The sequence below is a fragment of the Monodon monoceros genome, unplaced genomic scaffold (genome assembly GCF_005190385.1).
Source record: "Monodon monoceros isolate NGI ecotype Baffin Bay Population unplaced genomic scaffold, NGI_Narwhal_1 Super_Scaffold_3, whole genome shotgun sequence".
Lineage (NCBI taxonomy): Eukaryota > Metazoa > Chordata > Mammalia > Artiodactyla > Monodontidae > Monodon > Monodon monoceros.
The window spans coordinates 98,495,039-98,522,568 of NW_021703780.1; the positions used below are offsets into that span (position 1 = coordinate 98,495,039).

The 27,530-nt window shown below is 47.1% G+C and overlaps 1 protein-coding gene across 2 annotated transcripts; it reads left to right on the plus strand.

Annotated features, from left to right (window-relative positions):
* Positions 1-25,477, plus strand: RBSN (rabenosyn, RAB effector). Of its 2 annotated transcripts, XR_003796788.1 has the most exons (13): positions 1-133; positions 2,129-2,445; positions 6,114-6,254; positions 9,321-9,421; positions 10,329-10,374; positions 10,493-10,654; positions 12,954-13,195; positions 15,256-15,326; positions 17,977-18,063; positions 19,095-19,197; positions 20,585-20,689; positions 21,382-24,546; positions 24,868-25,477. XR_003796788.1 is itself a non-coding variant. In XM_029243776.1 (12 exons), exons 2-12 carry the CDS (start codon positions 2,298-2,300, stop codon positions 22,528-22,530), a joined length of 2,355 nt encoding a protein of 784 aa, XP_029099609.1. In that variant the 5' UTR covers positions 1-133; positions 2,129-2,297; the 3' UTR covers positions 22,531-25,477. The 2 variants fall into 2 exon arrangements, 1 of the variants encoding a protein (XP_029099609.1); XM_029243776.1 differs by having other exon boundaries at positions 21,382-25,477.
* Positions 25,478-27,530: the final 2,053 nt, after the last annotated feature.

Sequence of the window (27,530 nt, forward strand, 5' to 3'; positions counted from 1 at the left end):
GTCGACGCAGGCGCGGCTGTCGAGCGCCGAGCAGTCGATGGAGATGGTGGCCTCGACCGCTTGAGGGGTGGTGGAGGCTCCGAGCTCGGGTCGGAGAACTGGACAGGCCTTCGCGGCTGTGGGACCTGGAAAGGTACACGGGGCTGGGCGTGCCTGCGGGGCTCTTATCAGAAACCGGGCGGGCGGGCCGTGCGGGCGTGGGATCCGTGTGTGGTGGGTGTGACGTGCGTGGTGGGCGCTGGGGCTCTCGGGCCGCGCGTCTCGCTCGTGTGCCCGGGGTGTTTTTACTCCGTGGTTGCTTGGGGTTGTGTGAGCTCTGTAGCGTTACGCGGCTGGGGCGGCGGGGGGCTGTCTCCCAGGCGCGTTTTCTGGGTCTTCTGTGGAGGTTTAGGCGTTTGGCTTCGAGGTTTGTGTGGTGCCTATGTGAAGTTGTTGTGTGTGCTTTGTGGGGATGAGCCTTTTCACCCACCGCACTGTGGGTGCGGTGATGCGGCGCGTGCACGTCACGTTGAGTTACGTGGAGGGTGGTCGGGCGGCCGGGGGATGTGTGGTGGCTGAGGCGTGTGGCCGGCAGCGCTCACGCTGGACGTGGAGTTGCAGGAGATGTGGGTTTTATTTGGATTTTGGACGTGATTTAGAGTGTGAGGGTCTCGCATATGTTGTGGACGTGGGGCCTGGCTTGGTGGTTTGTGGTGGGTATTTGGTTATATGATTGTAGGGCTCGTCCGTTCATTCATTTATTCACCCTTGGAGCGTTGTTGAGATTCTCGGTGCCTTGTGCCGGGCACCGACCCGGGAGTGTGGTGTTGGGAACGAGGACGTGGCTTCTGCGCTCAAACAGCTTACAGGCTGTTGGATTAAGTCGCTTTGTGTACCTGTGATTACAAATTGAGATAAATGCTATGAGGAGAGGTGCAGGGCTGCCCGATGGGAGAATGCGTCAAGCAAGAAATTCTCGAGGAAGTGAGGGTGTCTTGAGATATGGGGAGTGTGTGTTGGTAGCGTGAGTGCGTGGGAAGGAAGGGGGCTCGGGTGAACCCCTGGCTGGGAGGCGCCGAGAGCTGCTTTTTCAGTGACCGTCTGGAAAAGGGGCTGAGATCTGAATGTATATAACCATTGGGCTTTTTAGCTAGAGGAAGAAAACAGGGACCTCGTGTTTCATTTGTTTATTTCCTGGGTCACTGCCACTCTTCAGCTTTGAGGGCTTAGGCAGTTCCTCCTCCGTGGTCCTGTTAGCAGGTCCATCCACAGCTCAAAGACGACGGTCATACATTCCCCCTCACTCTGTACTGTGGTTTGTGGCCTCAGGTTCTTGGGGAGAAATTTCTCTGCTTTTATGGATTGGTTTTGTCTGCATTTCCCTATATCTGTGCATCTTTCTGAGGTGACATTGGAAGTGACTTTGCCCTGGCCTGATAAAACTGAAAATGTAACTTATTAAGCCCTGAATTGTATAAGCATCAGCTTCTTTTATTTTTGAAGCAGTGAGAACGTTAGGCTTGCTGGTTTATAAAGTCTAGTAAGTTTATTGGAGAAAAAGTACCCTACAAACGTAAGACACAGAATAGATTTTTCTTTTTGGTCACTAGGTTTCTAATGTTCCTCCTTAGACTGAAGCTGGAATTTTGTTTGATTTGGTTTGGTTTGATTTTTAGCGCAGGTGCTATCCCTTTTATATCAGTGCCTTTTTGACAGAGGTGCAAGAGCTCCATATATGTAGTTGAATAAATGGTCAAGGTAAAGAGAGTCAAATTAAAATTTGTGCTTGTTGATAACTATTTCAGACATTTCCCCAGCGGCTAAAGTGGAATACAGATTATGAAGCTGGATCATTGGAATGAATGTTAGTGAATTGCCTTGGTATTGTGTTTACTGTTGAAGTTGTATTTTCCTTTCTTATCTTCAAGAATCTGTGCTTTCCCTTTCACTGAGTTGCCATTGTCCAGTGATGTTCTCATATCTTAGAAAGTTTTGTGTTTTGGTCTAAGGATTCGAGAAAGCAGTTTGTGTTCTGAAACTTGCTCTGAAAAATGTTAAGTACCCTTCCTGAACTGTGAAAAGGACAAGGAAAATTCTCAATTGCTGCTAATTTGCCTGAATTGGTTTCCCCCCGCTTCTTCTTTCTTAGGACTCCTACTCCAGAGAGGATACCTCATCCAGGGCCGTGATGCCACTTCCCCATCACCTGTGTGCTGCTTGGTTAAGCTAATGCTGTGGATCCCTTGTCTTTTGTGGAGGAATCAAGCTGACTCTTGGCATGAGGACCCTGCCTTGCGGGGGTTGAGAGTGACACTGCCATGGCTTCTCTGGATGACCCAGGGGAAGTGAGGGAGGGCTTCCTCTGCCCTTTGTGCCTGAAGGACCTGCAGTCTTTCTATCAGCTGCAGTCACATTATGAGGAAGAGCACTCTGGGGAAGACCGTGATGTCAAAGGGCAAATTAAAAGTAAGAGACAGGGACTTTCTGCTTATCTCATTCTGTCACTGGGAGCTTTAACTCGTGGGATGGTTTTCATCAGCTACCGTGTTGCCACCGTAATATGATAAACAATACGAAATTAATAATAATAATAGAGAACATATTTCTAGTGCTTTCCATGTGCCAGGCATTATTCAAAATCTTCCAGTGTATTAACTTCATTTAATTCTCACGATAACTATTTGACTATGAGCCCATCTTACTGATGAGGATACCAGACACAGAGAGATTAGACACAGGGATAACTTGCCTGAAGCTGCAAAGTGAGGTAGAGCCCGGCTTTGAACCTAGTAAGTGTAATTACTGTCCTCTGCTGCCTCTTGCTAGGATGTTTGAATTACCTAACTGCCAGCCTAAGAGGGTTTGGGGTGGAATTCCTTTCCTTTGCTCTGTAAGTGGAGGCACATTGTACACCCATTTACCTGTCACAAATTCAGGCCTTCCTGCCATCCTTACTTCTTCAGCTAGACCTTGTCCTCTGCAGCACAGGAAAAGGAAGATTATGGTTGAAATATAAGGAGTTAAACCCAAAAAGTTAAAACTTGGTTTTTGAGCTTCCAAGGACCCTCAGGTCCTGGAGGTTTGCAGAAAGAATTTTTCAAATTTTTGCTATACGGATTATTCATTTCCTGAACTTTAGATTCTAACCCCTAAGTATGATGCTGGTGCTCTGGAATTCACTTTCCTAGTGATTCAGTTAATAGCTGGCCACATTTCTGAAGGCAATGAGATTAAAAAGGTCTATTGCTGTATTCACAATTCTTTGTTGGGTGGGAGAGAAAGGAATGATCTATGTATTCCTAAGCGGACTCTGGTCTCCACACGTGTGAGTCACATGCCCCTTGTAATCAAAGTCTCACTCCATGTCTCACTTTTCAGTTCAGAAAAAAAGAGTTGTTGAAAGTATTAACATTTATAACTTCTGTCAAAAATATGACAAAGTCAAACATTTTCAAAATCCTGAAGGCTGCAATGGACTAGGTGGCTTCTGGCTATAGAGGCTGGAGCAGAGTCATAACTCTGAGGAGACCCAAAAGAAAAAAAAAAGAGAAATGTACTTTCACATACATTGTTATTTCATTTGACTCTCCCAACAACCCTGCAGGAAGGTGTTGGTCTCATTTTATAGAGAAGAAGTGAGGCTCAGAGATGTGGAGTGACTTATCCAAGGTCAGATAGGAATTGACGGAGGTAGGCCTTGACCCCATGTCTTCCATCACCTCTAGGCCTAATGCTCCTCTTTGCGCGTGGCATCACTGATGAGGTGAGGCCCTGTATTCCAGTCACAGTATGCACTGCAGCTGGAAAACTAGCAAACGAAGGAACTGATTGTCTAAGGGTCCTTTGGATAACTGAAGGGCCTCCATGATTTTCAGTGAGCATCTAGTCTTAGTGCCAGCTCAACTGAGTCATATACTGTGATATCACTAAAACCTTGATGCCGGTGGGTGGAGAGATTAGAGAATGTCCTCACGTTCCTGTGATGACTGCCCTTGTATTAGGGGAAAAATGTGTAAGATTATCGAGGGAATAATAGATATAGGACCTTCTGCTGCTGACTGAATTGAAGTGAGGGTTGATCCTGAGTACTAGCTGGAGAGAGACCGGGAGTTATCAAATTTAGTTTCTCTTTTCTGTCAGTGTCTGTTTCTCTCTGCTTTTCTGTTTCTGCCTCCTTTGAGAGACAGTGAATTTCCTGCTCCTTTGGCTGTGAGGGGAAGACAGGCAAAATGAATAAGACACCTAGATTTTAGTCCCCTTTTCTTTCATGCAGCTCATAATCACAAAGTCAGGAAGTCAAGACTTGGGCTTTTCTTTTCACTAATGAAAAGGAGAAACTTGGTACTGAGTTGAAGAAATGCTTTGGGCCGATCAGATACTGGAAACTACCTCTTCAGGTGGAGTTCTTTCCTCCTACCTCTGCTTCCTTTACTTGGCTTGTTTTGGGCTCTTGGAAAACCTGGGACTGGAAATAACTCTCAAAGATGTTAGCTAAGGGGCCGGGCTGCAAGCACTAAAGCCTGCTTTTATTAGGAAGGCCATTTCTAATTCTCTGTTTAGTGTCCGTTACAATGGAAGGCTGCAAGAAGGACCTTCTTTGGTTGGCTCAAGCTTTGGTTCTAACTCTAGCATAATCTCTTAAAACTAGCCTCACCATCCCTGACAAGGGCAGGTTATGGGCTACTTTCTCTCCTAACTCACAGTATCTCACATCAGAGGGAAACTATTTATGTATATAGCCCATTGTCTTCCTGGTGCCTTCACTAGGCTTATTTATAGCTACCTTCTGCTATAAAAAAGCCATCCAAACCTTTCAGGAAGGATTCAGTGTCTAGTCCATTTTGTGTCTAGGACATTTGCCTTATCTGAGATGCATTTTTTTTAACAAAGCCTTTTCAGGACACAAGGGCTGTCAGTTGAATTTAACTTTCCTCATTTTCTCTGTTCCTCTTAATCAGCCTCTTTTTTAGGAAGCTTGAAATCTGGGAGACACTCTGGTGTTCATTAAGATTCTGATTCCATTTGTCTTGCTGGAATTTGGGAGGCAAGACCCAAGGCTAGGGAATGACTTACCGGGGGATAGACTGTACTATCCATAATGTCCTCGGGACTCCCCTGGTGGCACAGTGTTTAAGAATCCACCTGCCAATGCAGGGGACACGGGTTCGAGCCCTGGTCCGGGAAGATCCCACATGCGGTGGAGCAACTAAGCCCGAGTGCCACAATTACTGAGCCTGAGCCCTAGAGCCTGCAAGCCACAACTACTGAGCCTGCGTGCCACAACTACTGAGCCTGCGTGCCACAACTACTGAGCCTACGTGCCTAGAGTCGGTGCTCCGCAACAAGAGAAGCCACCACAATGAGAAGCCCGCGCACCGCAATGAAGAGTAGCCCTAGCTCGCCGCAACTAGAGGAAGCCCGAGCACAGCAACGAAGACCCACTGCAGCCAAATAACAAATAAATAAATAAAAACATAATGTCCTCATATTCCTGCTATTTAGCTCTCTCTCTTTACCTTTCGAGCTCTTGACTTGGCGTTTTTGTCCTCATAGAAGCACATAGTTCCTCTTGTGTACTTCCTTGGCCCCGAGCTGTTACAGTCCTTGAATTTCTTTAATTTTGCCTGAAGTAGTGTCTTTTATCTTTTATGGCCCTAGGATTCTAGACTAGAGTTAATCATAATAATACTGCTGAAATCACAGTCTGCAGCTTTCTTATGGGACCCCAGACCCAAGAGTTCCCTTCCGTACTACATATCTAAAGTACAGATCTTTGAATTTAAGAATCTCTAGTTCAGAACCAACTTACTGGTACGGTTTGCTGATGTTCCTCAGCCTGCAGTTGAGTGTCTCAACTTTATAATTGATTTAAGCAACAAGATCCCTGTGATGTATATGGGCTGGAGGATAGAATTGGACCAGTAAATGGGATTGTGACAGTGATTCTAGAAGTTTTCCTCCTTCCCCCATACTACTTATGTCCTCAGAAAATGAAAGAACCCTGATACAGGAGAAGTCATGAAATGCATTGGGACCCTGTTGATAGGTGAAATCTAAGTGATTTTCCTATAGGACCTTGACTCTCTACTGGGTTATCTTCGTGGATTCATATGGTGTTTGTTCCATTTTTCAAGGTCTTGTCCAGAAGGCTAGGAAAGCAAAGAACAGGCTGTTGAAACGAGAAGGAGATGACCGAGCTGAATCAGGGACCCAAGGATATGAGTCTTTCAGCTATGGAGGGGTTGATCCTTACATGTGGGAACCCCAGGAGCTTGGTAAGAAATTCTTTTCATTCGTTCATTCATTCATTCATTCAGCAAATGTTTATTGAACATCTATATGTTTTAAGAGTTGGCTGAAGAGGCACCAGTAAATCAGAATGGTTGTAAGCTTCTGAACCTTGTGTTCTAGTGGGGGGAGAAAATGGACAAGAATGAGCTGGGCCTCTGCTTTGTGTTAGGCACTGCATTAAATGCTTTACTTGTGGACTCCCATTTAATCCTTACTGAACTCCATGGGGACCTCCCAGGGTCAGACAGCTAGGAAACTGCAGAACTGGGGTAGGAACCCAGGTCTTTGACATCAGCCCAGGTGCAGTCCGTTGACTGGGCTGTCTCTTCTGGTGTGGACATTGATTACCTCCCTACTGAGAAGCACTGGTTCATGCAACTTAACTTTCTGAAGCATGTAATTGTGTTATCATCTGCTTACTTTCAAAATTACCATCTTTTCGGGGTGATGAAAATGTTCTAAAATTTATCTTGGTGATGGTTGCACAACCCTGTCAATATCCTAAAAACCATGGAATTTGTATGCTTTAAATGGTGAATTGTATGTATTTGAATGATAACTCAGTAAAGCTTTTACCAAAAAGATCATGCCACATGGAGTTGAACTAGCTAATCTTACATGTCCTTTAACTGTTGAATGATAGTGATCATTAATATAGTATTTTCCATCCATGTGATGGGTAAATAATGATTCTTTCATAGTAGTTTATTATACTTTGTTTTGTTTTGGGGCCGCTCTGCATGGCACGTGGGATCTTAGTTCCCCAACCAGGGATCGAACCCATGCCCCCTGCATTGGAAGTGTGGAGTCTTAACCATTGGACTGCCAGGGAAGTCCCATAGTACTTTATTATACTTTGATACTCATTATCTTGTTCACCTTTCACAAAAGCCTTGTGAGGTAGAAAGGGTAGTGATGCTCATTCCATTTATAGATGAGAACACAGGCTCTAAGAAGGGAAGTGATATTTACCCTGGGGTCATCTACCAAATAGTGCTGCTGCAGGATGTGTCTTTTATTTTATTTTTTAAATAAATTTATTTATTTTATTTACTTTTATTTTTGGCTGTGTTGGGTCTTCATTGCCGCGCACAGGCTTTCTCTAGTCACAGCGAGCAGGGCTACTCTTCCTGTGGTGCACGGGCTTCTCATTGCGGTGGCTTCTCTTGTTGCGGAGCACGGGTTCTAGGCGTGCGGGCTCAGTAGCTGTGGCTCGCGGGCCCTAGAGCGCAGCCTCAGTAGTTGTGGCGCACGGGCTTAGTTGCTCTGCAGACTGTGGGATCTTCCCAGACCAGGGATCAAACCCGTGTCCCCTGCCTTGGCAGGCCGATTCTTAACCACTGGGAATCCCAGAATGTGTCTTTTTGGAAGAGGAAAGTCCTAGAATTACACTATCCAATATGATAGCTACTAACTGTATGTGGCTATTTAAATTTAAATAAATTAAAGTTAAATAAAATTAAAAGTCAGTTCCACAACCACACAGTAGCCACATTTTAAGAGCTCAGTCTCCATGTGTGGCTAGGGGCTACCATGTTGGAGAGTGGAAACATTTTATTTTCATTATGGCAGGAGAAAAATGGCTTAAAAATAAGATTATACGCATATATTTATTAGTTACATATGAAAGACAAACATGAAGGAGACTTTTCAAGCGTATGAATTATTAGCTTTTTGATAGCTTATTTCATGATTGCCAGTGTTAAATTATCAAGGTGATTTACTGATTAACTTGCCTGTTTCAGCAACTGAAGGAAGTCACAAATTACAAAAGGTCACGTGAATGGCAAATTTTAAAAGTTAATGTGTATTGTCACTCCTAAAAATTCGAAACTAAAATTTAATTAGGTGTTAAAGTTGATTAGGGAAGAAGAAAAGCGTGGATGCTTAAGAGTGTAGCATAAAGATCTAGACATGGTAAAGCAGCGGTCCCCAGCCCTTTTGGCACCAGGGACCAGTTTCAAGGAAGACAGTTTTTCCATGGACGATGGTGGAGGGTGGATGGTTCAGGTGGTAATGTGAGCGATGGGGAGCGATGGGGAGCTGCAGATGAAGCTTTGCTCGCTCTCTTGCCTTCCACTCACCTCCTGCTGTATGGCATGGGTTGAGGACCCCTGTGGTAAAGTACCTAAATGAATAGGCCATCATTGGGTGGAAGAAATGAAATGAGTGCTGGGAGGGTTGAGGGGGCAGGGCCGGCTTTCAGAAGAGGTGAGATTGAGCAGGTTATATTTCAGATGCACTGAGACAACAGGCTACTTGGTTCCATTTGTGTGAGGAGGTTTGTCCTGGGTCTTGGCTGCTGGACTGAGAAGTTACCAGTTTAACTAGCCCCCTCCAAGGGCATCTATTAGCGTTTACATTTGGGGGGCTATTTTGAGAAGGATTGTTTTTATTCTGATGAAAAACCATATTGTACCAGCTTTGAAAAGTACAGAAAAGTATGAGATGTTTAAAAATCGCCCATAATGTTACTGCCTTTTTATTTAACAAAAATTCATGTGCCAGGCAGTATTCTAAGGATTTTATAAATTTTAACTTCTGTAGTCCTGATAACAGCCCTGTGGAGTAGTTACTACTGTTTTCCCCATTTTATAGCTGAGTACTCCAAGTTACAGAGAGGTTAAGGAACTTGTCCAAGGTCACACAGTGTGTGGCAGAATTGAAACTTGAGCACAGGCTGGCTCCAGAGTTCAACCTCTGTCCTTAAGGTCTTTCCTATCATACTTTGTGGCCCCAAGGTGACCACAGTTAACATTTTAGCAAATTTCCTTCCATTTGCTTTTCTAGTTTTTTAATTTTTAGTAAGACTCTAATGGACTTCCCTGGCAGTCCAGTGGTTAAGACTCTGCGCTCCCAACGTAGGGGGCCCAGGTTCAATCCCTGGTTGGGGAACTAAGATCCCACATGCTGCATGGTGTGGCCGATACATAGATAGATAGATAAATAAATAGATAAATATAATAAAACCCTAGAATGTTTGAAATTCAAGGTAGAGAGGCTCCCTCAGGGAAACGACAAGTCGTTTATGTCACCACCTCCCCTCCTAGGTGCTGTGAGAAGCCATCTTTCCGACTTCAAAAAACACCGAGCTGCCAGAATTGACCACTATGTCGTTGAAGTCAATAAATTAATAATCAGGTTAGAGAAGGTAAATCTTTTGTTTTAAAACACTTTTTTTCTGCAAGTATAAATCTTCTGGGGGGAGAATTACATTTCTGTAGCATGTGTCTTGTATATTGTGTATATCCAATGCTGGCAAGGAAGCGCCCCACCTAGAGCTGTGCTGAGGACGTGGTGGATGGTTCTAGCCTGGGCTGGCTTTACTGAAGGTAGTGGCCCAGGTTGATGACTGGCCACATATCCCGCTTCCCTTCCTATGAAGGCCACTTGGCTGCTGGACAGCCTTTCTGCTTTTAGATCCTTTCGTCGTTTGGGTGTCCCAGGGACAATCACGCAGTGAGGCATAGTGTGTGATACCATGTGATGGCAAACAGAGAGGCTAGTAACCAGGCGTGTGAGGAGCACCCTGCCAGGGCCAGTGTGCAGTGTGGGAACCTCTCGTCCTGCGGTTGGTTTAAGAGTGTGTCTTCAATACCACGATCGCTCTGTTTACTTTAATCCTGGAAATGCTTGTTGTGTATAAGCTGGGTTGTGTGGTGGGCATGGCAGCAACCACACGGGTTCAATTCTTTATGTGTACTTCGTAGGGCAGAAATATGTGACCGCTTTCATTGTCCAGGAGGACTGTGGCGAATCGGGGGGTTCCCATTGCTTTCAGTAGCCACCCCACTGTGCCCTTGCCTACCCCTGGTTATTGCTTAAGCAGGTAACTGACAATAAAGAGATTGGAATGGGTCATGCGAAGGGAGGTACCTTCTGGATGCAAAGCTAATACTCTATCCCCCACAAAGTTGTTTTTGTGACATTTTGGGTTTGGAGACGACAGATAAGACTTGAGCAATGCTGGTGTGCTCATTCCCACTTGATGCTTCTGCCTGTAGAAAGTGTATACACCACCAGATTAATTCCTTCTGGCACTTTTTTCTCCTTGTCAGCTCACTGCATTTGACAGAACAAATACTGAGTCTGCGAAGATCCGAGGTAACTCTAGAACTTTGCTCACATTCCTTCTATTCTTTATCTTTCTTCTTGACCAGATCTCCTTTTTAAAATGGCCTACATTTATGTTTGTTTGGTTTTTGTTTTGTTCTTCCCAAAGCAATAGAAAAGTCCGTGGTGCCTTGGGTCAATGACCAGGATGTCCCCTTCTGTCCAGACTGTGGGAATAAGTTCAGCATCCGCAACCGCCGCCACCACTGCCGCCTCTGTGGGTCTATTATGTGCAAGAAGTGTATGGAGCTCATCAGCCTTCCCTTGGCAAGTAGGTGATGGGGAGGCGGGCCCTGGACCCTGATCTCCTTTTGAGACTAACTTGTTTACTAATTACCACTGGGTGATTTGGGGGACTTTTTAAAAAAATTAATGGCCCATGGGATCTTCATTCATTTACTTGTTTATTCCTTGAAGCCCATTACAGCCTAGGCCCTGTGTTAGGGACCAGTGATTCAATGGTCTGTAACAGAGGTTGGCAAACTTTTCCCATAAAAGATCAGGTAGTAAATATTTCAGGCTTTGTGGGCCACATACGGTCTCTGTCACATTTCTTCTTCTGCTTTAAACAACTTTTTTGAAGTGTAGAAACCATATGTAGCTTGAGGGTCACACAAAAACAGGCTGGGCTTGGCTTGCAGGTTGTTGTTTGCCCACGTCTGGTCTATAAGCATCATCCACTCCTTCAGGGAGTCCAGCATCCAGCAGGGGAGACACACTGACAAACAAGTGCTTTATAAAGAGGCAAGTATGATGAGAGAAGTTGTGTCAGGCACGTGGGAGAGTTGACGGAATCTTTTTTTTTTTAAAATAAATTTATTTATTTATTTATTTTTGGCTGTGTTGGGCCTTCATTGCTGCTAGCGGGCTTTCTCCAATTGCGGTGAGCGGGGGCTACTCTTCGTTGTGGTGCACAGGCTTTTTTCATTGTGGTGGCTTCTCTTGTTAGGGAGCATGGGCTCTAGGCGTGTGGGCTTCAGTAGTTCTGGTGAGTGGGCTCAGTAGTTGTGGCTCGTGGGCTCTAGAGTGCAGGCTCAGTAGTGGTGGCACACGGGCTTAGTTGCTCCGCGGCCTGGGGATCTTCCTGGACCAGGGCTCGAACCCGTATCTCCTGCATTGGCAGGTGGATTCTTAACCACTGCGCCACCAGGGAAGTCCCGAGTTGATGGAATCTTTGTCAGCTCTGCTTGAAGTGGCAGGTGAGGCTTTGAGAGGAGACTGTAGGAGGTGGTCTTAAAATGAGCAGCGGGCTAGTCCTTTCCTTTGAGCAAAGAGTCACAGACAGCTCACCGTCATATAGAACAGGCTGTAATGTAATATGAGAGCCACTGAGTGCTGCTGAGGCCGCTGCAGAGGCTGAAGAAGAGTGAGAGTGTGGATGCTCAGGGTCAGGAGGTGACGTTTGAGAGCAGCCTTGAAACACAACTGGGACTGCAGAGAGGTGGGGCAGGCAGGCATCCTGGGGAGAGTGAAGAGCTGGTGCGCAGGCGTGGGATGTGGAAAGGCCTGGGGAAGGTTAGTAGATGAGCAGGTACAGTAGTTGGGGGTGTGAAACACTGCTTGAGAATGTGGGAATGAGGCTGTAAAGGTTAGGTGGAACACAGTGTCCCAGTGGTCCAGAACTTTGAACCTCAGCTGGTTAAAGGTTGCTAAAGATGATCTCATGGGGTTTTGGCTAATTCTGGGACTTTTGGGGTGATTTTGCAACCCTGGAGAGTTCTGCTGACTCTGCGTGTACCGTTGGCTGCAGGATGTCTGGATAACATGGGACAGAAGTAGATGCTTCCTCTGTCGAGCTCTGATGTCCAGCGGGCTCGCATTACCTTGATACTTCCCCTTTCTCCCTGAGGCGACTCCCTGTCTTACCGAGACTTTTTAAGCTATGTTTTGGGGACACTCTTCACCTTCCTTCTTTTGAGCTAATTAACTGACATTTACTGGGCAGCTGCTATCAGGTGGCCCTGTTGGAAAAAATATAGGGCTGCAGCTATGAATAAGACAGTTTCTCCCCTCAGAATCACAGATTCCTAGGGCAGCTCTGGGGTGTACATAGAGCTATCACTACAGGGAAAAGTGGGAAGTGCTCCACAAGGGGCGATGTAGTAGAAACTGATAGAAAGGCAGATTGTTTTTGCCTCAAGGAATTGGGGCGGGGCTGGGGGGGGGGCTTCCAGGAGGATGTGCCATTTGAGCTGAGCTTTGGAAGGGGTAGGAGTCGGGCGTTTGGGCGTGGGGGAAGGCCGTGGAGGGTAGCCCAGGGAGAGCCTGGGTTGTGTCTCAGGCACGGGGTAGATGGAGCAGGGCAGTAGGTGGTAAGGCCAGGTTAGGGGTGGGCTTCAGAGCCTCAGAGACAGACTGTCCTAGGCTGCCTGGCTCTTTGGCAGCTGCACTGGGCGTCCATCCCACCTCAGAGCCTGAGCCCGGAAGGCAGAGAGGTGTGGGTACTTCTCGCCTGTGGGCAGAGCCTGCTCTCGTGCCACCCCCACCGTTGGACTCCACTGCTGTTGTGGCTGGTGGGGTGATTGGAGGCTGTGGGCTCACTGCTGCCTGTCCTGTGTTGTGCTTTACAGACAAGCTCACCAGTGCCAGCAAGGACTCCCTGAGCACTCATACCAGCCCCAGCCAGTCACCCAACAGTGTCCACGGCTCCCGCCGGGCCAGTATCAGCAGCGTGAGCAGTGTGAGCTCTGTCCTGGACGAGAAGGATGACGACCGGATCCGCTGCTGTACACACTGCAAGGACACACTACTCAAGAGAGAGCAGCAGATCGACGAGAAGGAGCACACCCCTGACATCGTGAAGCTCTACGAGGTGATTCATGTGTGGCCTTGAGTCTGATTCGAGAGATCTGGCTGTTGGTTATATACATGCCTGCAGATTTTGGAGAATGCTTTGGGAAGTCATTCCCTTGAATCATGTTTAGTTTTTGCCGAAGGGCACTAGCTAGGGCCCTGGGTGAGTCGCAGAGTCACTGGGTATGTTGCAACAAACTTGTTCCCTTGCCCTTTCATGCCCACTTGACAGCGGGGTGGGGGGGTGGTTAGGGGCTTCTGTGGCCCAGGGGCAGGAGGAGGAAGGGTGGTTGCCATGCGGTGTGGACAAGTTCTGTGGGTGGGCAGGAGCTGGAGCTGGTGGTGAAGAGTGGGCTGGAAGAGTCCTGCCACACTCACTTGGAGTTTGAGAAACTGCCCAGAGGCTTAGAGCTTCCTCTTTTAAGTCCATTCAAATGCTTCAGCTCTCATTACCACCAGCAACCCTGGAATGCCTTCAGTAGATGCTGCTTTAAAGGAGCAGAGTGTGGTGCCAGAAGCTGGGATTTAGAGTCAGACTGGGTGTGAGCCTGGCTCGGCCTCCTAATGGCCAGGTGAGGCCTGCAAGATGAGAAGGATGAGCCAGGTGGGGGTTGGGCAGGGAGGTGGTAGGAAACGGGGAGGAGGAAACCAGCCCGGGCATCGGAAGCAGTTTGTGCAAAACTGAGCAGAGGAGGGGTGTATCCTTTTTTTTTTTTTTAAATAGGTTTTATTGATTTATTTTTGGCTGCGTTGGGCTTCATTGCTGCACGTGGGCTTTCTCTAGTTGCGGCTAGCAGGGGTTACTCTTCGTTGTGGTGCGTGGGCTTCTCATTGCGGTGGCTTCTTTTGTTGCAGAGCACGGGTTCTAGGCGCACGGTTTTCAGTAGTTGTGGCACATGGGCTTCAGTAGTTGTGGCATGTGGGCTTCAGTAGTTGTGGCACGTGGGCTTCAGTAGTTGTGGCTCGCAGGCTCTGAGCTCAGGCTAAGTAGTTGTGGAGCACGGGCTTAGTTGCTCCGCGGCATGTGGGATCTTCCTGGGCCAGGGCTCGAACCCATGTCCCCTGCATTGGCAGGTGGATTTTTAACCACTGCGCCACCAGGGAAGCCCCAAGGAGGGATGTGTTTTTGTCTGATGATCACTGAATGGTCACTGGTAGCAGTTCTGCAGGTCACAGTGGCTGTATTTCTGAAACCACCATGAAAATACTCAGGCTACTAGAAATGGTGTTAATTAAACGCTTGCTGAGCTGCAGATGTAGCCATTGTCCATCCTGTATGTGGAGCCCATGATCTGACAACTCATTTTTGTAAATAGCTGCCATGCTTTTGGCTTCCTTCTTTTTTGAAGTGAGCCCTGGCAGTGCCTTGTGCTGGTATCTGGCATCACCTGGCAGATAAAGGACATAGCAACTAATTTCTTTTCTCTACCTTGGTAAACTCAGATGACTTGTGTCCTGGAAGGCCTTGCTCCTCTCACAAACATCCGGTCAAACATCCGGGCTTCCCTGGTGGCACAGTGGTTAAGAATCTGCCTGCCAGTGCAGGGAACACGGGTTCGAGCCCTGGTCTGGGAAGATCCCACATGCCGCGGAGCAACTAAGCTCGTGCTCCACAACTACTGAGCCTGGGTTCTAGAGCCTGCGAGCCACAACTGCTGAGCCCGCGTCCCACAACTACTGAAGCCTGTGCGCCTAGAGCCCATGCTCCGCAACAAGAGAAGCCACTGCAATGAGAAGCCCGCGCACCGCAACGAAGAGTAGCCCCCGCTCGCCGCAACTAGAGAAAGCCCGCACACAGCAACAAAGACCCAACGCAGCCAAAAATAAATAAATTTATTTAAAAAAAAAAAAAGTTCACCCTTGCTTTCTTTCCTTCCTGCAAGGTTTTCTTGTAGAGTAGGTCTAACTCAGGAAATTGATAACAACAAACAAAACAAAACAGAGCTAAAAACTACTCTCTGTACTTTTTTCATTTTATAAAACTGCACATTTTAAATACATCTGTTGATTCAACATAACCTCTGGGTAGGCTTTTCTGTACCTTGAGAGCACAACTCACCTCTTCTTTTTTGTTCTTAGAAATTACGGCTTTGCATGGAGAAAGTTGACCAAAAAGCTCCTGAATACATCAGAATGGCAGCATCATTAAAGTAAGCTATTCCTCTCTGTTTTACTAATTTAGTGGTGACTGTTTTCTGGCATTTTAGGTCAATTCTTTAGTAGGTGAAAATGAAATTCCTAACTCTGCCCAGGCTTTTATTCTGCCACTGACTGCAGAGAATCTTCGTCATATCTGTATTTCTTTGGGGTGCATGTTACAGTCCTGTGTAGTCATGTTCAGTCATGTGACCCCAGCTTTTCTGATTGAGCGGGTTTAGGAAGGGCCTTGGACGATAAGCACCACTGCCAAGTGCAGCATCCAGAGGTGAGCAAGGGCACTGTGCCTCATGCTTGTGCCTGGGTAGATGCCACTTCAGGGTGACACTGAGGTGTCAGGGCTGAGAGCAGACATTTCCTTTAGGTCAGGGGTTGGCAGACTTTGGCCCTCGGGCCACATCTAGTGTGCCATCTCTTCTTTTAAAATTAATATTTAATTCACACACCATAAAATTCACCCTTTTAAAGTGTAAGTTCAGTGGTTTTGGTACAACCATCACATCACATTTAGTACAACATTCACAAAATTGTACACCCATCAGCACTGTCTTAATTCTGAAACACTTTCAACATGCTAGTAAGAAACCCCGTACCCGTTAGCAGTCCCTGCTCCATCTCCCTTTCTCTGGCAACCACTAGTCTGCTTTCTGTCTATGGATTTGCCTAGTTTGGATATTTCATGTAAATAGAATCATAGATATATGATCTTTTGTGTCTGGCTTTTTTCACGTAATGTAGAGTTTTCAAGATTCATCCCTGTTGTAGCATGTGTCAGTGCATCATTCCTTTTGTATGAAGGCACTGTGTGGGTAGACCACATTTTGTTTATCCATTAGTCCCTTGGTGAACATTTGAGTTTTTCCACTTTTGGCTATTGGGAATAATGCTTCTATCAATATTCATGTATAGGTGTTTTGTGGACATATACTTTTATTTCTCTTGGGTATATACCTAGGAGTGGAGTTCTTGGGTCATATGGTAACTCTGTGTTTAACTTTTTGAGGAATTGCCAGACAGTTTTCCAAAATGACTGCACCATTTTACATTCCCATCAGCAGTGTATGAGACTTTGAATTTCTCCACATTCTTGCCCACACTTATTTCAGCCTTATAAATACAATGTTCTTGGGACACAGCCATGCCTGTTTGTTTGATTACTGTAGCTGATTTTGCACTACAGCAGCAGAGTTGAATAGTTGCAACAGAGACTGTATGGGCCTCCATAGCCAGGGGGGAGCTACCGTTGCTGAGCGTGTTTCCAGGTGTCTAACCCTTATGCCTCCAAAGACCAGTTCTGAAGTGCTTTAAGTAAGTGCCTTTCAGTCTGTCACTCATTCCCTCAGTGGATACTTATCAAGCACGAGTTATGTGCCAAGTGCTGTTCTGGGTGCTGGGGCTGCAGCAGTGGACAGTGGAGACAGCTTCATTATCATGGGAGTGCAGACCGTAACCAAGTGAACAAGTAACGCACATGATAATAATGCCAGGCATGATAGGTGCTCCGAGGAGAATATAGTTGGTTGATGTGACTGAGACCAGGGCAGTGATTTCAGATTTGGGCCAACCCTGTTATTTTCCACATGACTTGGCGTTATCAAGACAAAGTGCAAGTCTTCTTAGTTCTGATCTGATGTTCTTTTTGCAAACTGTGCAGTTAGAGATGATGAAACAACTTTATTGAATCTGCAGATTACAGCACACACCAAGATTTTTCCAGCTAGGCCTGCCTTATAGATGGAAAACAGGTAAACACAGCAGTTCTTTCTGCTTATTTAACTTAAATTGCTGTTGCCTCAGGAAGAGAGTTGAGTGGCCATTGCTGAGGCTGGATTAATAGCTTGGAGATCATTTGAAATGTTTCTCTTCACAGTAAACATTGTTTAAGCTTGTCCCATGTGCTACTTACTAGGGGTATAAAAATGAAAAGCCATAATCACTGCACTTGGAGTTCAACAGTCTGGTGGGAATGGCAGACTAGTAAAGGAACAATTCTAAGACCACATGATAACTGTTGCTGTTCCTCTGAGCCTGGGGTTAAGCCACCTCTGGCCTTCCCTGATGTCCCATCCTCCACCCTGGGCAGAGTTACCCCCTCTCACCTCCTTTCTTGAGTTGGAGTCCAAGTGATTTTCTCACACAGGGAGCAATTGTTCGTGAGACCCGGGAGCATGGAGCAACTGACAGTGCCACGTGGGCCGTGGCTTGGATTCCTTGGTCAGCTTTCCTATCATTCCTCCGCTCCCTGGGTAGTCTTTGAGTGAGAAAAGAAAGTGCCTTCTCCTCTTACGTGGTCTGACCAACTCATTTAGTAAACCACTTCATCCGTCTTACTAGATGCACTGAAATTGTTCAGGGAAAGTAGGCTGAAGTAGATTCAGTCACATTTATTTTGGCAATGAGCTTAGGAGCTGGTCCTCAAAGACCTCGGCACTAGCGTGTCCCTATGGTGTCTGCAAATTAAAAGCAGTTTCTAGTTGATTAGCACTTATATTTTGAAAAGGAATGAGCACTGCAATATATGCAAGAGTCTGAAATGCCATTTGGAGAGAATTAACTGTCTACCCCTCTGTGAGTCCTTTTACACCACACTGTCCGTTCATTGTGATGACATTTAGATCAGACATCTCTGTGATTTCTCCCTAGTGCTGGAGAGACAACCTACAGTCTGGAACATGCCAATGACCTTCGAGTGGAAGTGCAGAAAGTGTATGAGCTAATAGACGCTTTAAGGTAAGGTCTGTTAGGTGATGTCTTACGTGCTGCCTTGAGTGGAGGAGGTGCTTTGTTAATGAGTGGTGGGCGGCCAGCAGACCTGAGCTTACCCAGTCCTGGTGATAGTGGGAGTGTGTGAGGAGGAGGCTGAGGGAGTTGCCAGCTGTGGCACTCAGTGCATCTCAGCAACTTTCGGTTAAGGATTTCTATTGTTCGTTATTATTAATGGAATAGGAGTTGATTGACACCAGCTGTGTGCCAGTCACTGACTACTTCCACACAAAGTAGCTCCTTTATTATACCGTGGTTACCCTGTGAGGTGGAGATTAACATCCCATTTTATAGGTGAGAGAATGCACCACAGCTAGAAGAAGTGCTGGAGCCCAGATGGAAACACAGATTCTTTTCTTCAAGTTGACTGCTGCCTTGGTTTTTTTTGGCCACGCTGTGCAGCTTGTGGGATCTTAGTTCCCCGACCAGGGATCGAACTGAGGCCCATGGCAGTGAAAGCGCCGAGTCTTAACCACTGGACCACCAGGGGAGTCCCAGTCGCTGCTTTTTAACTGTGGATTGGCTGTTGGGGTTACATCAGCCCTTTGCAGTGTAGGAAGTACTGTGACTCACAACAGAGATGCGGAACCCTTGTCCATCCGTACGTGCAGGGCTAGCTACGTGGTTTTAGGGTCTGCTGCAAAATGAAAATTCAGGTCCCTTGTTCAAAATTAAGGATTGTAAGACAGTGATAGCAGAATATGAAGCCAAGCACAGGGCCCTTCTGCTGTGCTGGTCACTCACCCACGACGCTGGCCCTGCACCAGTGGTCAGTGCCTCGATGGCTGAGTGTTTGTCGTTCACCCTGTGCTTGTTTGGGGACTTGGGTACAGCCAAAGGGTAAGAAATGGGCTTTGCCTGCAAGGACATTTCAGTGGAGTCTCTAACCCATTTCTCTACACATGTTGCTGGCATGCAAGCCTGGTGACTCGGGACTTTTCACCCATGTTTCTGAGGCTGGCAGTGCCTGTTACAGTGATGTATTTGTTCCAATTCAGTAAGAAGATCTTAACCTTAGACTTGAAGCAGGACCCTCCACCACATCCAAACACTTTACGGCTACAGAGGATGATCAGATACTCAGCTACGCTTTTTGTGCAGGTAAAGCCATCCTGGGTTGGCAGAAACACCGCACTCGCCTCCCCTGCTCTTCTACCACTCTGAAGGCAGACTGGGCCAATGGCTTGTTTATTTTCTGTTTGTACATTTATTACTTTCTAAGGTTATAAATGTGTCAGTCACATCTAGAGAAAAATCTGGATGTCAAAGAAAAGTAAATATTCCTTTTAGTCCTATGTCCTTAACACCATCCTGCCTCATTCTGATATATTTTCTTTTTTATTCCATTTGCACTGGTTATATAAAGTAGTTACATATGCTACTTATAGTAACTTATAGTTATATAAGTAGCATATTTGCAAATTTAGGCCTTCTTATTGCTGAATTTTATATCATAAGCCCCTTTTTTTTTTTGGCGGCGCCACACGGCATGCAGGATTTCTAGTTCCCCGACCAGGGATCGAACCCATGCCCTCCGCAGTGGAAACACCAAGTCTTAATGACTGGAGTGCCAGGGAAGTCCCATAAGAACTTTTTTATGTGGTCCTCAAACAGCTCTTGTTTGAATGACTACAGAATAGTGCTCTGTGTACACTATCCTTTAACTATTCCCCTTTCACTGGGCATTTGATAGATTCCTATTTTTTGCTGTTGAGGATTGCCTGATGGACATACTTGCACATAGCATTTCCTCCTTGGGATAAGCTCCTACAGGACTCTTCCTGGGCCATTGGTTTGGAGGAAACAGGTGATTATTCAAGGGCGCACTAGACGCAGGTGGTTGGATCTAAGTTGTTTCTACCTCAGAAAGCCCTTGTGAGAGTCACAGTCACACACAGTCACAGGTGTGCTCCTGACAGGGATCTAAGCGTCCTGTTGGGTTAGTTTCCCAACATCATAATGCAGAGAATGAGGCCCTTCCTGCTTTTGATTAGTGGCTGTATTCCACAGTCGTTTGATGAGTGCCTGCTGAGTCCCAGGCAGTGTTCTAGGTGCTGGGTATCCTGCCATGAGTAAAGACAGACATTCCTGTTCTCATAAAGCTTGTATTCTAGAGAGGGGAATAGAAAAGAAACAACTAAAAAGTATAGCTTAAGAGGGTAGAGAGTGCTGTGGAGAAATGTAAAGAGCGTGGGGTTGGGGCTTTGAAGGAGGCTTACGGATGTAGACAGGGAGGGCAGGAAAAGGCCCCACTGAGAGGGCAAATAACTGGGATGTCTGGTGTTGATCATTTCATCAGGAAAAGGCTGGCCTATTTGGAAGTTGGCTCTGGTCCGATTTCAGCATTAGGTCCTTCCCTGCTCTGCTCATTAACGTGATTGTCCGAGAGTGGGGTAGCTTAGCTTAAGTGGGCTCTCACTAGAGGGCTTCAGGTTCACTTTTTCTCCTAAAAGGCTTTAAGTGTAAAATTGCCTGTGACCCCCTACAGGAAAAGTTGCTTGGTTTGATGTCACTGCCAACCAAAGAACAGTTTGAGGAACTGAAAAAGAAAAGGAAGCAGGAAGTGGAGAGGAAGAAGATCCTGGAGAGACGGGTGAGTGAAGCTCAGGGATGCTGGCGTCCTGGCTTCTTCCCTGCGGCTCCCTTGAGCGCAGAGGCTTCCTCAGGCTCCCAGGAGGTCCTGTGAGGTTGTCGTTAAGTCAGAACCTCTCACTCTCCCTAGTTTGCATTCTCCTTCTGTTCTTTTTCTGGCCTCTCTCATCTTCAGAGGTCAGAGTAATTATTTTTCTCTCCAGGTCCTATTTTTCTTTCAGAGGTTCTACTGATTTTCTCCTGTCCAGAATACCATAGAGATTGGCAATCCTCCCCCTGGTACAAGCTGCAGAGGACCCAGACACCAGGGAGTTCTTTCTAGAACACTTTGGAATATGCAGTATTAAACAGAATAATATGTGTATTTAAGATTGTGTGAGGTTCTAGTGTAGATGAGTGGTAATAGACCTCAGAGATTTAAGACAAGTACATGGCCAGTGAATCTAAGATTGAGAAAAGCTTATCCCTTAACTTACTGTTATTTGGTATTTTAATTTTGAAAATCAGGGTTTGTCCCTCCTTCCCTTCTGATAAAAAAGCCTGATTTGATTTTAGCAGTTGGATATTGTAGTCCTGAGGTGGAGAATTGGAGTCTCACTGACACAGGGATAGCGGGACCGCAGAGGGTGGCTGGCGGTGTGGCTGTTGGCCTGGTGACCGTGTTACTTCTCTTTGGCTTTGGTGTCTCCCCAGGCTGCCCTGGAATCCCAGCGAAGGCTTGAGGAAAGGCGCAGTGACCTGGTGTCTCATGCGACCAACGGGGAGGTGGTGTCCCTTCGCGGGGGCCCTGCCCCGTTGAGAAAGGCTGAGGGCTGGCTCCCGCTCTCTGGAGGTCAAGGGCAGGTCGAAGACTCGGACCCACTCCTCCAGCAGATCCACAACATCACATCCTTTATCAGGCAGGCTAAGGCCGCGGGCCGGATGGATGAAGTGCGTACGCTGCAGGAGAACCTGCGCCAGCTGCAGGACGAGTATGACCAGCAGCAGACAGAGAAGGCCATTGAGTTGTCCCGGAGGCAGGCCGAGGAGGAGGACCTGCAGCGGGAACAGCTGCAGGTGCTGAGGGAACGCGAGCGGGAACGAGAACGGGAGCAGTTCCAGGCGGCATCTCTGCACACGCGGACTCGGTCCCTGGACTTCCGAGAAATCAGGCCTTTTCAGCTGGAGCCAGGCAGAGAGCCTCGCAACCACCTTGCTCATGCCTTGGATCTGGGCTGTTCCCCAGCTCAGAGCAGTGTGGCACCCAAGACCCCTTCACCCAGCTCGGCTCTCGAGCCCATCAGACTGTGGTCTGGGCCCCCAGCCCTCGGCCAGGAATTCTTCCCCCAGAGCACCACGTCGCAGCACAATGAGGTGCCCTCCCTAAATCCCTTTGATGAGGAAGACCTCTCCAGCCCTGCAGCAGAGGGCACGGCCAGCCCTCCTGCTGCAGAGCCTCCTCTCAGCCCTCCAGCCTGTGTCCTCAAGGAGTACAATCCTTTTGAGGAGGAGGAGGAAGAGGAGGCAGTGGCAGGGAATCCCTTCACTAGCCCAGACAGCCCAGCCCCCAGCCCCTTTGACGAGGAAGATGGGCATCCCCCTCAGAGACCCTCAGGACCTCCTGTTCCTGGCAGCCCCTTCGAGGAGGCCCCCTGTACTAACCCGTTCGAGGTGGACAGTGAGAGCGGGCAGGAGGACGAGGAGCCCATAGAGGAGGAGCTCCTCCTCCAGCAGATCGACAACATCAAGGCGTACATCTTCGATGCCAAGCAGTGCGGCCGCCTGGACGAGGTGGAGGTGCTGACGGAGAACCTGAGGGAGCTGAAGCACACCCTGGCCAAACAGAAGAGGGGCACCGACTGACCGTGATGGGCAGGGCGCCTCTGGGGCCTGGCAGGAGCCAGGGGAGCAGGAGGGAGGGCTGCTGGAGTTGATGGAGAAGGAGGAAGGGCGAGATTTAAGCTGCACGCAGGTCAGCGGGGGAGGAATCTGCTGTTTCGTGCTGTGCACTTGGAGCTTTTTCCATGATAGTTGTATAGTAAAATGGGAACTAGAACAGGAAGAATCAGCATGCATTTGCGGTTTTTCCTGTTTTGTTTTGTTTTTTTTTTATAATTGGTTTTTCCCTTTAGAAGGGAATTTAAAACTTCACTGCCGAGATATAACTAAGCGCAGTTCTGTTGGGCCCTGGGCAGAAATGGCTACTGTGTACCTCTTGCAGCCATTTGCTCCTGCCTAGTGTTTGGTCATTATGCAGTATTATAGGGCAGCCTTATATAGGGCCCTTCCTTTAGCCAAGACACACAAGACAGAGTCCTGTAAATTTTGCTCGGCTCTGGAGGAAGTCTGTCCCCATTAGGGTATTATGTTGCTTTTACCTGGGACTTCCACTGCCCTACTGGGCACATTCTGCCTGTACAATGGAAGGGGGAGGTCTTGCTATGAAGGCAGTAGTTAAGACTCAGGAAAGCCCAGCACCTCTTCTTAAGAGTGGGTAATGGTGGTGAGGTTTCACCAGGGTCTGTTTCCCTCTTTGACTTCTTGTTTGTCTCTTTCAGGAAGTTAAACTCCCAGTGCAGGGGTATCACTGTGAGTCTGATTATGAACTTTTTACAGAACAGGAGTGGGTAACTTTTTGGTTGATGGAGGTGGTATAATTTGGGAGAAGAGTCTCTATCCAAGTGTGGCTCTGTGGAACTGAATGACCGCTGGGACAATTGTCTGTCCCCAGAGAAAGCTTCCTCTAGAGCTTTGGCAAAATAACTCGGAGCTGGGCTTTTTCAGACTTTTTCATAGTTTAGGAATTGGTGACCAGGAAGCTCTTGTGGAACATTGTCAGAAGAGTTAAAGCTCCCCTGAGTCAGAAGGTCAATTAAAATAACTTCCAAGGCTAGTTGATGAGCCTTCTTCCCTTTTGGTTCATCTTGTGCTGACCATGGACACTGGTGAGATATTTTTTTACCAATGTTTAGTATTAAGAAACTGAAATGGGGAATTCCCTATGGTTCAGTGGTTAGGACTCGGCGCTTTCACTGCTGACGGCACGGGTTCAATCCCTGTTCAAGGAACTAAGATCCTGCACAGTGCACCGCGTGGCTGGGAAAAAAAAAAAAAAAGAAACTGAAATGTTTGAAAGAGGCACAGCCCAGGATCATTTTGGTAGAATCGCAGTACTTGAACTCTTCACCAATTAAGGGCAAAAAGGGAAATTGTTAATTTAGCTCTGGTGCTTAGGTTTACAGGAACATAACCCTTAACTGACATCTGCCATCGTGATACCCAAGCGTGCTCAGCTCTGGGTAGAGTTCCTGCAATTATGCTTGTTAACTACTGAACAGTAACTGACCACTAGTCACTTTATACCCCTTAACTAACTCTGGGTCATACTCTCAATGGCTAATGGTGTGAGAGTTGAAATTCACTTTGTTACATTCTGGGACGACCTCTCTTGATCTTGGAAAGGTCTGAAAAACATTGTGGTGTAAAGGTAATCTGTTTTTGTATTGACACTATTCACATTTCTTTAGCACCTGCTGGATCTTTGGGCTGAATGAGGGGGTCCTGTATGGGGATGTGGGAATGGGGAGTGGGTGGGTGGAGGGTGTGTGGAGGACCCCTCGAGTTTGGGTTCTCTTCACAAAGGAATGTGAGTGGGTTTGAGGTCAGCCAGTTACCAACCTTGCTGATTGTCATGGTTTTGGGAAGTTGGCCGTCAGGCATATAAAATGTTGCCCGGTACAGGCATTTTTTCTTCCTCAGGGTCATTGCCCTTCATGCTGTTACTCTGGAGGGATTTGTGGATGGCTGCATGCTCCTCCCTGCTCAGTCTGTCTTTTCTCTTTGACTGAAGAGAAGGAAGCTCTCTGCGCCGAAAAGCAGGTAGTTCCAAAAGCTAAATGCTGGTCTCCCTTATGATTACTTTTCTAATGAGAATATATCTCCTTTAGTTAGCTGGTGGTTTCAATTAAGACTAGTTTACCAAACATACCCTTTCTCTGAAATCAATTGCAGGTGGCAATGTATAAGTAACTAAGAGCATTGAGAGCCACTAATATAAGAAACATGTTTTTAAGCTAAAAAAAAGAAAAATTTTAACTGAATATACTAAATCAAACTAAAACCCTCTGATGTGATTGAATTCTTCCACGGCTATATTTTTCCATTTAATTCTTCCATGGCTATATTCTCCTATAATCACAGACATGACCGGAGTTAGAATTCTCTATCCCTCGGAATTCACACGGGCACAAAGTTGGATTTACAGGGATGGGTTAACGTCAGGGAAGAGATGACCTATGAATTGCAACCACAACTTCAGCTTTTTGCCTCGTGTGAATAGTTCCCCCGTCCTGCAGTCCTTCATCGCAAACAGCTCCATCTCATCGGAAAATGGGCAAGTCCTTGATACGGCGTTGGCAGATGTCCCTAGACACAGAACATGTATGCAAGAGACTTTGGGGATTCAGGCATCAGATGAAGCTGGCTTTTCCCTTTTATGCCTTGTCTGTATTTTCCCTTGTCTAATACACTAAGGACGCTTACTCATTATGCTTGCTGCTCAATGTGTCTCTTCTGTTCAGATACTAAAATGTACCTGAATCAATCAAGAGCCACGTGGTAGGTTGGACGTTGGCATAGGTGATGGGACTCAGGGTGAGAAGCTGGTCTCTTTACCAGGTCACAGACTGTGGTAGTAGATTGTGCTGGTCATCTGACAGTGACAGACAGTTTGAAGGTCATTGATTTGCATGCACTACTCTGAGGCCTTGTATTGGAACCTTTTTTAAAAAAATAAAATAACATGTTAGTGGTTGGGGGTGTGTGTGAGTATGTGCACACATGTTGCGAGTAAGAATTACCAGATAACATCTCTCCCCTCCTTTCTTAATAACTTCTGAGTATCAGAAGACAGCCCAGCTCCTGTGTTACCTGTGTGGTTAAGGCCTCCGGACAAAATCAAGGTCACTGGGCTCTTAACAGGGGTTAAGTATGGGTTCAAGTTCTGTCCTCATCTTTAGTTATTCCTGCAGTGTTGATTAAATGAACTGTCTTAGGCAGGTGTCGTGCAAAACCCTTTGAGGTGGTTAATCGGGTGTTCAGCTGACAGATGAAGAAACTGGTTGAGAGAGATGAGCCTGGCTGGGGTCAAAAAGCCAGTCAGTGGTGGAAGGAGGATTTAAAGCCCAGTCTGCCTCACTCGCTTGCCCTATGTAGCAAGGAGGGTTCCACGTGGGTCAGGTACAGTGGGAGTGCTCAAGCAAGGTTTGTGGCCCAAAGGTAGCGGAAGTGGGCGACGGGGAAAGAGATTGGAAGCTGCTGAGTGGATCTCTGATATTGCCATCACTTGGACCTTTGAGACCTCCCAGGACTAAACCAGGAGGAGGTAATATTTAGCGCTCACTCTGGGTCAGACAGAATGCCAAGTATTATGTATGCGTACCTCATTTAATCCTCACAACAGCTCCAGTTTACAGATGAAAAAATGAGTGTGGTGAGGTTAAGCCTGCTCAGGGTTACACCGCTGGGATTCCAGCCCAGGTCTGTCTGCCTCCAAAACCCAAGCTGCCCTGGCCTGCTTCGTGTATGGACACTCAGGTTTCTCACATGGGGTAGGATATTTCATCCATAGGAAGCACCTCCTCTGAACTTTAAGGTCAAAAGCTCTTCTGACTAAAACTCTTCAGTAGCCTAGCATGGTTTTAAAAAATACTTCAGAAAGGACTTCTGGCTTCAGCTCAGGCATACAAAGAGTTTGGCAGTTGTCACTCCTGTCCTTACCACAAGGAAAAGCTGGGCAAACTGAAAGTCAGTGACTCTTTGGATCCATCAGAGAAGTGAGTTTGCAGGGCCTACTGCCACCTAGAAATGTGGAGAGGTGAATGCAGAATCGCAGCCAAGATCTGCTTACCTGAAGCAGAAGCCACTGGAGCCAGAGCTGCTAGGAATACTCGCTGAATTGCTGGAGGCTGAGTGTGGACTAGCATGGGAGTAAGAAACCCCTGGGAGTCAGCCTAAGGACACCCCACACTCTCAGGGGTTTCACATCCTGGAACCCCACCTGGTTTTCATAGCTAATTGCTTTGGCAGGGAAAGGGGGAAGAGTTACCTTTGTAAAATAAACTCAGAGCATTCTCCATAACAAAGGCCTGTTGGGGGGCTGGGAGGTTTACCAGAGTCTAACCCCATGTGGGGAAGGGCATTTCACACTAGTCCCCTCTAGCCTTCCTGTCTCATCCAGGTGTGGGGAGGGTAAAATTGAAAACTCATGTTTTTCTATACATTCTACTCACACACTCTTCTGACACTAAATACGGGGTTTTTGTTTTTGTTTTTTGCGGTACGCGGGCCTCACTGCTGTGGCCTCTCCCGTTGCGGAGCACAGGCTCCGGACGTGCAGGCTCAGCAGCCATGGCTCATGGGCCCGGCCGCTCTGCGGCATGTGGGACCTTCCCGGACCGGGGCACGAACCCGTGTCCCCTGCATCGGCAGACGGACTCTCAACCACTGCGCCACCAGGGAAGCCCAATACGGGACAGGGTGGGGTTTCCACAATGACCAATTCTCCAACACCAGCTGGGTGTCCAACAGTTCAGTTCAATTCTGACACTGTCTACCTGGAGTTACCATCAGATCCCACACGTTGAGGGCTCAGTCCACCAAGACTGCCCCTCCACTTCAGATGCCAATCACAAGTGCGGGCCTCGGGTACTTCTGACCTTCTATGAATCAGGGGTTTCTACAACTCCTCCTTGGTTTCGATAATTTGCTATAATGGCTCACAGAACTCCGGGAAACAGTTCACTTACTAGATTATTGGTTTATTGTAAAAGAAGACAACTTAGGAACAGCCAGACGGAAGAGAT

What these genes read in the sequence shown, in the direction of transcription:
- RBSN (XM_029243776.1), top strand. Translation starts at nt 2,298, where the DNA reads ATGGCTTCTCTGGATGACCCAGGGGAAGTGAGGGAGGGCTTCCTCTGC. An exon ending in GTGGGAACCCCAGGAGCTTG is followed by an intron (nt 6,255 to 9,320) that starts GTAAGAAATTCT and finishes CTCCCCTCCTAG; the next exon opens with GTGCTGTGAGAAGCCATCTT. An exon ending in AGAATGGCAGCATCATTAAA is followed by an intron (nt 15,327 to 17,976) that starts GTAAGCTATTCC and finishes ATTTCTCCCTAG; the next exon opens with TGCTGGAGAGACAACCTACA.